At 31.6% G+C, this 13,686-nt stretch overlaps 1 protein-coding gene and 1 long non-coding RNA gene across 3 annotated transcripts; one reads left to right on the top strand and one right to left on the bottom strand.

Moving 5' to 3' along the window:
- Positions 1-220: 220 nt before the first annotated feature.
- On the top strand, positions 221-2,884 carry rasp (protein-cysteine N-palmitoyltransferase Rasp). Of its 2 annotated transcripts, XM_029307283.2 has the most exons (7): positions 221-476; positions 565-746; positions 959-1,366; positions 1,477-1,617; positions 1,704-1,921; positions 2,061-2,392; positions 2,603-2,884. In XM_029307283.2, exons 1-7 carry the CDS (start codon positions 362-364, stop codon positions 2,725-2,727), a joined length of 1,521 nt encoding a protein of 506 aa, XP_029163116.2. In that variant the 5' UTR covers positions 221-361; the 3' UTR covers positions 2,728-2,884. The 2 variants fall into 2 exon arrangements, with proteins under 2 accessions (XP_029163116.2, XP_085343565.1); XM_085487439.1 differs by lacking the exon at positions 2,061-2,392 and having other exon boundaries at positions 222-476.
- Positions 2,885-3,168: 284 nt separating this feature from the next.
- Positions 3,169-8,585, bottom strand: LOC114934671 (uncharacterized). The gene is made up of 3 exons (XR_003820331.2): positions 7,741-8,585; positions 7,306-7,450; positions 3,169-3,557 (listed from the first exon to the last, which is right to left on the bottom strand). It is a non-coding gene; the product is annotated as an uncharacterized LOC114934671 (long non-coding RNA).
- Positions 8,586-13,686: the final 5,101 nt, after the last annotated feature.

A 13,686-nucleotide genomic window follows, 5' to 3' on the forward strand; every position in this document is an offset into this window, starting at 1 on the left:
ATTAATGATAATTATATTTATATATAAATAATTTATATGTAAATAATTTTTAAATTAATATAATATCAAATGCCTCATTAAAAAAATATTCAATATAAATTTATTTATATTATGTCACTTATAAATATATATATATATATATAAAATTTTTTTTTAATATATTATTTAAGTAATATATAAATAAATAAATATTTTTAATGTGACGTCACAAAAACGATACAGCTGCCATCTGGGTGAATACCAACACGAACTAATACGGTTTCATTTTCTTATGGGAGTTTCCCTCCTTGTCCTGCCTGGTCCTTAATATAGTCCTTGGAATACAGAAAATGAATGGGAGACAGATCTACTTTTTTATTTCATGATGAATTTTTTAGCAATCATTAATAATCAAGCCATTGAAAGCTATTTTTATTTTCTTACGTGGTCATGTGCTATTTTTTATTCTGCATATGAGCTTTATTTATCCCACAATTGTAAGGATACATGTATATAAAGAGTCAAGAAGCAAAGAATTAAAAAGCTGATGTTTTTTAGAGTCATTGAATAATTTTGTACTTTCAGATTTTGATGACTATTATGATGCGTACAATGATTTTGACGTAGGATGGTCTTGGATTGGAAGAAAGCGAGATGTATCTGATCAAGAATGGCGTGTATGGCTTACATTAGTAAACAAATTAATACCATGCATTTTTATACATTATTTAGTCAGTCAGATTATTAAAGGCTTCCATAATAATGTGGTAATACATTTATATATATAATTTATAATATTCATATATACTTAACATATATATATTATTTGTTATTATAGATTATTATAATATATATATATATATATATATATATATATATATATATATATATATATATAATATATATAATATATTTACAAAATATGTCTTATTGAAAAAATCTGTACTTGAAAGGAGTAACATAATGCAAATTTTTTTAGATACTATGCTGTTGGTACATCTTGTCCTCTACAGTGTTTCTGTATTATTATATTGGTCCATTAGGTGCATTATGTGCAATATTGCAACCTAGTCTTTTACATATAATAACATATACATGCAGGAAGGATGTCGCATGGTTGATACATATTTCATTTTTATTTGTAATACATGTATTAAAAATACCGGATGGTACTTTTCAAAATTGGCTGAGATTCGATGATGAGCAGCATTATATTTTGACACTCGCAATGTGTTGGATACATTTAAGGAGTATTAGTCATAATATGGACAGTATTAATGATCAATTGCTCAATTCAAATAGTTTCGTCCAGAAATTAGCATATTGCTTATACTTGCCCACATTATTTTTAGGGCCACTTATTTTGTATCACGACTTTGTGGAATCTGTACGTATGATTTACTATTATATATAACCATATGTTAAATTTTATAAAATAATGTTATTGAAAATAATATTAAGATAACAAATATTCACACAAAATAATGATTGTTTCAGATTAATAAACCACACCAATATTGGAACTGGCAAAAATTACAAACTTTTGCATTAAATTTAATTAGATACATGTTCTGGTTATATTTTACTGAATTTTTGCTACACTTTATTTATGTAAATGCTATACAATACCATCCTCAGGTAATCATTTATTCATATATAATTATTATATTTATATAAATATTATATATACATATATATATTTTTTTTATTTGTTTCTTTTATAGCTTGTACAAAATTTAAATCCTTGGGCGCTGTATGGTTTAGGATATTGCATGGGACAATTCTTTCTAAACAAATATGTTGTAATCTATGGAACTTGTAATACTTTGTGTAGTTTAGATAATGTAAAAGCGCCACCACCACCCAAATGTATAGCTAGAATTCATTTATATTCCGACATGTGGAAACATTTTGATAGAGGTTTATACAAATTTCTTATAAGGTGAATATAATTAAAATCTTGTGATTAAATTTTAGATATTAGATATACTTCATTTTATTAATAATAAGATCTATTTTATATATTTTTATATAGGAATATTTTATTATTATATAATAAATTATTTTTTTATATGTTACAGATATATTTATATCCCTATACGAAAATCAAATGGAAAATTATTTGCATCATTTTTATGTTTTACTTTTGTTTTTGTATGGCATGGAATACAAATGAATATATTTATTTGGTCAATGTTAAATTTTATAGGAGTAACAATAGAAAATTTAGGAATTTTAGTTGGCAAAAGCAAACAATATCGCACAATACAGTCTATGTATTTATCCTCAACAAATATTAAGAGATTTCATTGTATATTAGCAAGCCCTCTTTTAGTTATGTCAGCTATATCTAATTTTTATTTTTTTGGAGATCAATCAATTGGTAATATTTTTATATATAACATAATATATGGTAAGATTTTCATATATTTTTAGTTTTCATATTCCGTATATCTTATTTTGCTTAAAATATAAAGGAACGATTACATTTTATATAAATACTGCTAATATGTATTGCTTAAATATAAATATTTTATTTTATTAAGACTATAATAATTTCACATATAATTAAGTAATAACTAAATAAATAAAGAAAAATTAACATATTAATTTCTGTTTACAGGATCCTGGAAAACTTTAATTATTTTGTTTTTCTTTCTTTATTGCTGTTGTCAAGTTTCTGTGGATGTAAAAGATTGGGAATTGTCACGGAAATTATTAAAAAATAATGTAAAAACTGTACATTAAATAAATATACATCTAAATATACAAAAACTGATAAAAGATTAGCATAGTTTTAAGTACTTTTTAAGTTACAATTAGTTTTGGATATAATTTAAAATATATATTAAAATCTGATAATTTCCATAGAGTAGAGAGTTTATAATTTTGAATTATTTAAAATTTTTTCGACAAAAATAAATTATAATATAAATATAATAACTATTTTGTAAAAAATTGATTCAAGAAAAGTATTGTAAAATTTACAAAATGTATAACAATATATTAAAATTTGTATGCACAAAAATTAAATAATAATAAAAAATATATGTAAAATATATACATATATTAAAAGAAACAAAAACTGATAGAATATTAAAGGTGAAATAAATTAATCCTCCATTATAATATATTTTTGAAACAATAATAAGTTTGTATAAAAAACAGTATATCCTTATGGAGAAAATCTAATTTTATTATTTATAATTTATTGGCAACTTTATATTTTTAATATATTACATTCTTCTTCTTCCTTTGTATGGCAAAGATTTAGATCATGCTGCCAGATAGAACTGCCACACAGGTTGTGAGATATTCCTTTTTTTTCGAGTTGTAGCCTTTGATTTTTAGCTGGTTTTTGTTTAGGAAGGCCAAGATCGGAAGGATCACTTCCAAGGGGTCCCAGGAGAATGTGAGTCTTATATAGCGGAATAGATTTTGTACTAGAACGGATAGCTCTCAGTAATTCGGGACGGTGCCGCTCGTAGAGGGTGCACGACCAGAGGATGTGATCAATGTCCTGGACGGGAGCTCCACAGTCGCAAGCTGGCGACTGGACGATGTTGCATCTGTGTAAGCTGGAGTTTAAATTGTAATGATTAGTTCAGATTCTCAGCGCGGTCATTACCGCAGCAATAAGTCTCGCGTAGATTGGTAAAAATTTTCGCGTGTAGATATCTTTTTAATTTGCTTCTTATTAAAATATTTGATTATTTATGAATTTTTCGACACTTGTTAGAATCGTTGCTCGAATGCCCCGCGGTAGTATTAAAAATTAAAATTTAATCTATATTTATAGAATAAATATATCGATTTCAAATTCGAGAGAACTTGAAAAAAGGCAAATTAAAGAAGTTTTGAATTTGATCCTATTTAAATTTTCTGCAATCGGGATTGTCTTTCAATTGCAAACTAAAACTTTCCCAGCAAACACAGTATATAAATGTTATGTACTTAAACATGTTACATGTAACGTATATGTTAGTTGTAATTTCCCACTCATAGATGTAACATTTTTAATATTACATATATTACATCGTAGTTATATTGTCATTATATCCCAATAAGATAGCACTGACTTATCAATATACATCAATGTGCTATTTTCTCTCGCAATGTGCGTTCTCTCACTTTTGTCTCTCTATTCTGACTTTTATTAGCCTATTTTTTATTTACAATATTAAACATTTCAATTTTCGATTTTTAATTGTACACTAGATGACTTAATTTATGCTGGATACAATATAAAAGATTCAAAGATGATAAATTAATAATATTCAAAAAATTTAACAGAAATTTTTTCATGTGATAATTACTAAAGATATATCGATCTGTGATTAGTATTAATCAAATGTTCTATGACCGGCTTGTAAAATTAAATTACACAAATATAAATGGCACAGATTTGGCATGTATCTTTTCTCATGTATATTTATGCATATTTAAAAAAGTTTCGACGCTAAATGTGACGAAATATGTGTTTTATTTCCGATAAATTTTATACATTTATTTATTTAAATAATAAGAATATTTTTAAGTCAGCTCTTTTAATTTTTTAAAACACAATCTATACTTCATTCCTCTCGACCAATAGAGCCGAACGCGATGTTATTGCGACGATTAAGAAAGAAAGAAAATTTGGAAACTAAGGAATTTGAATCCTATGGTTGGGATCTCAGAAATTCCCTTTGTTCCTTCTCTTAACATCCTTTGTAAAGAAATAGGCGAGAAAAATTTGGTCCGAAAGTCGGCTGAATCGGGAAAGGAATAAGGGGAATTTCTGAGATCCCAACCATAGGATTCAAATTCCTTAGTTTCAAAATTTTCTTTCTTTCTTAATTGTCGCAATAACATCGCGTTCGGCTCTATTGGTCGAGAGGAATGAAGTATAGATTGTTATTTATTTAAAGTTATTTCCAATAAATGCATACATTTTTGAACATTTAATTATATTTGAATAAATGTACGACAAATTTGAATTTTTTATCTGAATCTGATATATTTGCTATAGACTAACTCGAATTTTTATAACATAAATATTATTTCCTGCCTCATATATAATATAATAACAAATTAATTTTAAAAAAACTGTAATGTTTTTATTTATCTGTACATACACGAAAATATATATAAAAGGTTAAAATAATCCATTTATCCAGACAATTCATCTTTAATTTATTTCTTCTTCCTTTGATATGATTTGTGAAGATATATCGATCTGTGATGAATATTGCTAAACTAACATGTGAAAATTGACTGTCTCACTATTTTAACTGGGTTATTAATTTTTTATTCGACTTTTAACGTAACTGAAATAATTTTGTAAATTATTAGATTTATTAATTTAAAAAAATGATTAATAATTTCACTAAGGAAAAGGATGCAGAGTGACATTGTAAAGAAATTTAAACGTAATATATGTGCTAGATAAATTTGCTGCGCGATACCTGTCTGTTCGTTATTCTTAGGACTGAAAATGCCAGAGAATCCTGAAATGCCTATAGAATTTTTGTATGGTGTTGTATACGTTTACCTTTGTAATTCTGCTTACCTAAGTGCGTATATATGTGTCTCTAAGTGTAAAAGAATTGTTAAATATACATATTTTGAACAACAATTTGATTAGTAGCCAATTAACACACTGTTATTTAATTGCAAAACTTAGATACACACATTAATATTAATATATTTTGTTAAAATTATTTCTGGCGATTATTTATTTGTAGATTATATATAAGTAATGTTAATATATGTTATATATAAGTAATGTTAATATATGTTATATATAAGATATATTATTATATGTGTATACATATATTGTAATATAAGCAGGGTTGGAAAGTAACGAGTTACTTGTAACGAAGTTACAGTTACAGTTATTTTTTTTTGGTAACTATAACTTAACTTCGTTACTTTTCTTCATCTGTAACTGTAACTATAACTTAGTTACATTTTTTTAGTAACTAGTAACTACCCAGCAAACACCGATATATAATTGTTACATTGCTACAATAAAACGGAATATAACAGGTAATATAACGTGTACGTTACATGTAAAATTCATGTTAGTTATAATTTCTCATTCATAGATGTAACATTTTAATATAACATATATTACATTGTAATTATATTGTAATTATATACCAAATAGCACATTGATGTATTGATAAGTCAGTGCTATCTTAAGAAATAATGACAATATAACTACAATGTAAGATATGTAATATTAAAAATGTTACATCTATGAGTGGGAAATTACAACTAACATATACGTTACATGTAACATGCTTAAGTATATAACATTTATATACTGTGTTTGCTAGGTAGTAACTTACTAAATAGTAATCGCAAAGTCGCAAGCAAATCGACCAATTATTACATTTAAAAATTTTTTAAATACTTGACTGTGATTGGTCGATCTTAATTATATGTTATATTATTTTATGTACACGAAAGCATGTTACATGTAACGTATATGTTAATTGTAATTTCCCGCTCATAGATGTAACATTTTTAATATTACATATATTACATTGTAGTTATATTGTCATTATATCCCAAGATAGCACTGACTTATCAATACATCAATGTGCTATTTGGTATATAATTACAATATAACTACAATGTAATATATGTTATATTAAAATGTTACATCTATGAGTGGGAAATTACAACTAACATGGATGTTACATATAACGTACACGTTATATTACTTGTTATATTCCGTTTTATTATGTAACAATTATATATCGGTGTTTGCTGGGTAACTATTGTTACTGTTATATATAAAGGTCATTCATACATTGATGATAATCGCAAAGTCGCAAGCAAATCGATCAATTATTACATTCATGAATTTTTTTAAATACTTGATTAGCTGTGATTGTGCATAAAAGGTATGCTCCTTATATTTAAAATAATGTATAATTATTTTTAAAAGTATGGCAATTGAAAAGTAACGACTCGTTACTTTTTGAGAAACTGTAACTGTAACGAGTTATTTTTTTAAAATCGGTAACTTGTAACTGTTACTTTTTCAATGAAATAACTGTAACTAGTTACTTTTACAAAGTAACTTTCCCAATCTTGAATATAAGCTATTATATATGTAATGCATATTATATAAAATACATGAAAAAATAATCGATATTTAGGTAAAATATATCATTAAAATTTTAATGTATGACGAAGCTTAATTAGAAAATACTTAAAAATATTAGTTTACAGATAATTTGATATAGTTATAAATAATATTATTTTACGCTACATAGTCTAAAACTAATTGTAAAGCGAAAATTTTGTTAGGAATGTGAAATATGTTTTTACCTTCTTGTCTTGTCTGTATATCTTAACTTTTTTCAGTTCTTGTTCCTTTCGAAACGAAATAATGACCTGATAAAGCATTAGCCTCGATATTTCTTTTGAAACTCGGGTCCACGTTGCCGAATCTTTAACTTGATGACTTGTTTATCTACATTTACATACACAAAATGATTAAATCATTAAAAAATTTGAAATAAAATTTTTAATATTATAAAGTTCTTCTTTAATTAGATGCATTGTTTAATTAGGAAGCTCTTATGATCCATATATCATCGAGAACTCAAATTTTTATAATATTTATAATAGTATGTTTTATTTATAATATTTATAATAAAAGTGCTAACTTGAATATTGAATAAATGCTTATACATAAAAATTCATGCAAATGATTGAGGAGAGATACAAATTTCATCAGTCATAAAAAACACACGAACTTACCGTTAAAATTCACAATAACTTTCTCTTTTTATTTGCTTATAACATATATTTGCAATTTGCATATCGCGGTCCATTCTATTGATTTATAATGTTTATATAACATATTTTATTGTTCCCAGTGTGCAGATGTTAAATGAGCTCTTAATTGATTCAGAGCGGTTTCCGACACACGATATACGGTATTACACAAGAAACACTTTGCATTAGTATTTTCTGTTATGTAAAAGAAAGAACGAAACACCATTTCCAGGTCGTCGAATCCTTGATTGAAGCAATTGATGTACTGTTGTTCGTGTTCCTTCTTTATATGGTCCACGAAATGGTTTAAGGTTCCGAAAACACGAAGTTTTATACCACAAGCACCGCATCTTGCACGTACGGTCTCCATCGTAAAATATTTCATTATCCAGTGCTCTTCTGGTGCCGCCATCGTCGATATGCGATGTCTCCTTGTACACCACTGAAGAGAATATTCGGTTGTATTTGAAGATTTTTTATTCACCTCGCAATATTTTCTCGAAGTGAATCGATTGGCCTAGTCAAAGTTGTTATCACAAATGAAGGAAGTTGATTTATTGTCCTTCTTAATGTGATATATTTCTACACCATATACTTATTTCCGTCGCAATATGTTACTATATTAGTATGACACTGTTCTACATCTGTCCTAGGTCTGTGAACTATGAGATCCTGCGCATTTTCCGAATACGTGACATTTTTCTATTGGTCAAGGGACGGGCTTTTGGGTCTCTGGAAGGGGAGAAGTTGAAGAATCCTATTGTATGTCTAGCTGTGCATAATATGGATCCGTCTTATGTTGTGCACAGCTGGAAGCAAACAACACCGAAAATGGTCATAGTTTTTCCACAAAGTTCAAATCCGGACCTTTTCATTTCACTGCAATAAAATCTTTTCTCGCAAAAAAGATATATTTTTTTGAATATATCCGCTTTGTGTGAAAATTGAGATTTTCTTGCTTTATATTTTTAGAAATATCTTTGTTGTAAAACACCATTTATAGTAATTGGAGTTGCACAGTATTATGCTTTAATCTTTGGCGTATAGATTAAAAAAAGATTATTTACTGCCATGCAATACACAATCTGTAGTATACATAATAAAAAAATGCACAGGACACATACTGAAAAATGGTATATTTAAATAATTTTTTTTAGGAGTGATGCGCATTTTTTACTGAAAATCTATTATTTATTTATTATATATAAGATGCTCTTTTTTTCTTTCATCCTTTCCCGTCCTGCCCTCGCACTTTATTCTTTTTCTCTATTTCTTTTTTCTCTCTGCTGCATATCAACAATCATTACAAAATTCATTCTTTTTAAATATTATATCTTTCGAGAATCTATGAAAAGTGATATTGTTCTGTAAAAAATGTATCCAAGAAAAATAATGAAAATTTACAAAGTGTAAAATAAATTATTAAAATTTGTATGTGCAAATTACAAGTCTCAGAATTAAAAATGTTAAATTTTGTTAAAATATTTGACTACTTCAAACAAAATTAATAAAATTAGGTAGGTACATACTAGCATGGATTCTAAATAAAGAAAAGTATTGAACACTCATTTTTATTGTTTTTATTTCTATGATAATTTAAAAAAATTTTTATGTTTGCTTTATCATCTTAACAATAATTTAAAAATTGATATATTTAAGCAGTATTTTGAAAAATAATTTGTATTTTTAATAAAAATACATATGTATTTATTGCATTCAAAATGCAATTGACCTCATCGTTTTTTCGCTCTGTCTCTTCATTATTAGTCTATCTTTTTTCTGCAATGTTAACATTTTAATTTTCTGATTTGCATAATATATTACAAAAATGTTTACCTATATGCAACTCAAAAAAATAAATAACTAATATGATAAATCTTCAATTTTTATAGATATTGTTTTTCTTTGTTATTTTATTCTCGTTGATCGGACAAATATGTGTGGTTAATAACGCCTGTGAACTATAGCGTTAGGTAGTAAATATAATTAAAAAGATCCATACTTAAAATTTCGATACATTTTTAAACTTTTTGTTACATTAGAAAAACATTAAGTATATAATTGAAGATATATAACACTGTTATTCGGCATTATTATAAATAAAGTCAAATTGCTGCTATTATTGTATATATTAATAATAATGAGTTGAATAATCATTCTTTTTAACTTCAATGAGTACATTTCGACTGCTAAATTGAAATTTTGCATCTGAAATATTCAATAAACTATATGTATATAAACTATATGTATTATAACTATTAAACCAAGAGACTCCATGTAGTAATGAGGATTAATTAATTTTCTTTACTGTGCATTCAATTATTAAAGATAACTTATAAAAAGTCATTATAACGTTAAAACTGATACTATTATTGCAAATGGTATAAATGTATGCAATTGCTTGCTATAGCACAAGATACATTACTGCGATTATACAAAATATTATATTATTAATGATAATGTATCGATTATATATATTTCTCTTCATACATTTATAGTATCACATAACAATAAATATATTTATTAGAACAAATTAAAATTTCATTTTTATGAAAAAATGTATATATACATTATTCGTGTTAGAGATCGTCCTTCTCTGATTGGATTACGATCTCGAGTGCGTTCGGTAATGACATCTTGCTGTCATTACGCCGTTAGGTGTCGCTATCTTTTGGGAACGGGACGTTCCCCTCTTCTTTTTTGTTTCACTAACGTTGTTACTGTCTGTACCCCGCGACTCGCGTGTGACTGTCTCGTAATTCTTTTCTATTCTTTCTTGTATCTTTGAGCCAGAGTAACAATTAAATAATCTTACTTGAGACTGAAACGCATTCGTTCTCTCGATTAAGTTGAGTACCTGTCCTACTGTCCCTCTCAACAGGTTATGGGCCCAGCACGCTTCCACTGCGATTAGTGTGATCGAAGTGGACATTTTTTCTTTTTTTGTGTCTTCGTCCAAGCAACGTTACAATCCGGCAGAAATGATGAGCTCTACCCACGTTTCGCGATTTGAACCTCTTAATCGCGAAAATTACGACACGTGGAGGATTCATATGGAGGCGCTACTCATCAGAAACGACGAATGGGATTACGTGAACGGGACCTGCGTCAAACCCGAGCCCATCGAAAATAACGCCGAAAGAACCACCGCCATTGCAGCCTGGAACAAAGGCGACAGCAAAGCCAGGTCCGACATCGTCTTGTCAATCAGTGCATCGGAACTAAAACCGATCAAAGGATGCAGTACATCGCGAGAGGTCTGGTGTAAGCTACAATCCATATATCTATCTAAGGGACCGGCGAGGAAGGCGACTCTCCTAAAACAACTCATGTTACATCGAATGGAAGAGGGCGACGACGTGCGCGAACACATCGCGAAATTCTTCGACGCGGTCGATAAGTTAGGAGACATGGAGGTAAACGTAAACCCGGATGTGCTCGCGATCGCGCTGCTGTATAGTTTACCATCGAGTTACGAAAACTTCCGTGTCGCGATCGAGTCGCGCGACGAGTTACCCGACCCCGAGTCCCTCCGCATAAAAATCGTCGAGGAGCACGATGCTCATCGTAACGAACGTTCCGCGTCTAGTGCAATGTACATTAACAAAAAGAATCCGTTTTCGAAGAATCAACAAAGTGCGAAATCCGACAGCTCCGGAAACGACAAAGCACAATCTAAGAGGAAAAAGAGGTTACGATGCAATAAGTGCAAGATGTTCGGACATAAATCCCTGGAGTGCCGCAACAAGAGCGTCGCAAGCAACGAACCTACCAAAACGAGCGATCAGGTATCATTATGCGTGAGCCAGGCATTACTCGTTAGATCCGCGGGACGCGAGCAAAAGTGGTGTTTGGACAGCGGTGCTACTTCGCATCTGTGTAACGATTCCGCGTCTTTTTCGAGCATCGATCCTTCGAAACGCGGAAAACTTAACCTCGCAAATAACGAGTCCACTCAAATAGTCGCCGAGGGCATCGCGAGTTTAAAGGCGGACGTGTTCGGTACCACCGCGGACGTATCGTTGAAAAACGTCTTGTACGTCCCCGATTTGCGCACAAATCTTTTGTCTGTGGGAAAGATTACAGAACGAGGTTTCAAGGTCGTGTTCGACAAGAGCAGCGCCACCGTTCTAGATCGCGACGGAAAACTAAAAATCGTCGCGGACAAAATCGACGGACTGTACTTCGTGCGCGAGGGGTCGAGACCCGCGCGTGCTAAACCCGAAGAGGAGGTATCTCTAGCGGCTACATCTAAATCGAACATCTCGTGGCACCGACGTCTCGGACACCTCAACGCATCAGATCTTCGTGAAGCCGAGCGTAACGGAACCGTACACGGCATAACCCGAAAGGACCTAGGAGACGACGTCGAATGCGATGTGTGCGCAAAATCCAAAATGTGTCGAAGCCCCTTTCCTAAGAAATCAACGCGCGAATCAGAACTACTCGACTTAATTCATTCGGACGTGTGCGGCCCCATGTGCGTCGCATCCATCGGCGGAGCGAAATATTATGTCGAGTTTATTGACGACCATTCGCGCTGGTGCGAAGTACGTTTTCTTAAGACAAAAGACGAAGTGTTCAAGGCAACAATGGAATACATCGCTCTCGTCGAAAATCAAAGGAACCGAAAAATTAAATGCCTACAAACCGATAACGGCGGGGAATATCGGAGCAATAAACTCGAAGATTTTCTGAAATCACGCGGGATCGCGAGACGTTTCTCCGTGGCTTACAATCCGCAGCAAAACGGCGTCGCGGAACGTAAGAATCGTACCTTACTCGACACAGCGCGATGTCTCCTTATTCAGGCGGCTCTACCACCCCGTTTTTGGGCCGAGGCGGTAAACGCGGCGAATTATATTAGAAACCGTTGTCCGACGAAGAGTCTCAACGGCAAAACCCCTCACGAAATTTGGACCGGAAAAATTCCCGACGTCGGCCATCTTCGCGATTTCGGTAACCGCGTATTTTGCCTTGACACTAGACCCGACAAATCGAAGCTGGAACCTCGCGGCAAAGAGGGCATCCTAGTAGGCTTCTCTGAAGAATCCAAGGGCTACAGAGTCTGGCTGCCACAGGAGAAAACGGTTGTAATATCTAGAGACGTCAAGTTCTGCAACACGTCTCGTTCAGAAGCCGGCAAATTTCAAGAATTCCTACCGGAAGATTGCGACTTGAATCAACCCGCCGACAAGAACGAACTCGGACAGGATTACGTCGAAGTGACGCTGGACCCTCATATTGATAATATCAACGAGAATGGAGAACCAGCGGAGGATGACGAAGATCCGCCTGACATAGACGAGAATATTCCCAACGCAGAACTGCCAGCCATGAGACGAGGACCGGGAAGACCGAGGATCGTCAGAACCGGACAGCGCGGTCGGCCAAGAAAAGCATACAACGAGGTGGTGCAGCACGCTGATCTGGATTTGATGGAAAGCGCACTGGTCTCCGAAGTACCAATACGGCACGCGCTAGCGGGTGCCGACTCAGAACAGTGGTTCGAGGCCATGTCACAAGAGATTCAATCGATCATCAAAAACGACACTTGGGAGCTGGTCAATCGTCCGGAGGGCGCTCAAATTATAGGAAGCAGAATGGTCTTGCGTAACAAATTCGGACCCGACGGTCACTTGGAGCGGAGAAAGGCTCGGCTTGTAGCGCAAGGATTTGCGCAGAGACCGGGAATCCATTTTACGGATACCTTTGCACCCGTTGCCCGTCTAAGTTCTATCCGTTTGATTTCAGCTTTGGCCGCAAATTACAAGATGACCATAAAACAATTTGACGTAACCACCGCCTATCTCAACGGAGAACTAGAGGAGAAGATTTTGATGGAACCTCCGAATCAACTAAAAAACATCTTAAACGCTATAATCAAGACCGAAGGAGATCACGCAATTAAAATGAAGGCGGAGAACA

The sequence above is a fragment of the Nylanderia fulva genome, unplaced genomic scaffold, assembly GCF_048542155.1.
Source record: "Nylanderia fulva isolate GAGA-0341 unplaced genomic scaffold, ASM4854215v1 Scaffold55, whole genome shotgun sequence".
Taxonomy (NCBI): Eukaryota; Metazoa; Arthropoda; class Insecta; order Hymenoptera; family Formicidae; genus Nylanderia; species Nylanderia fulva.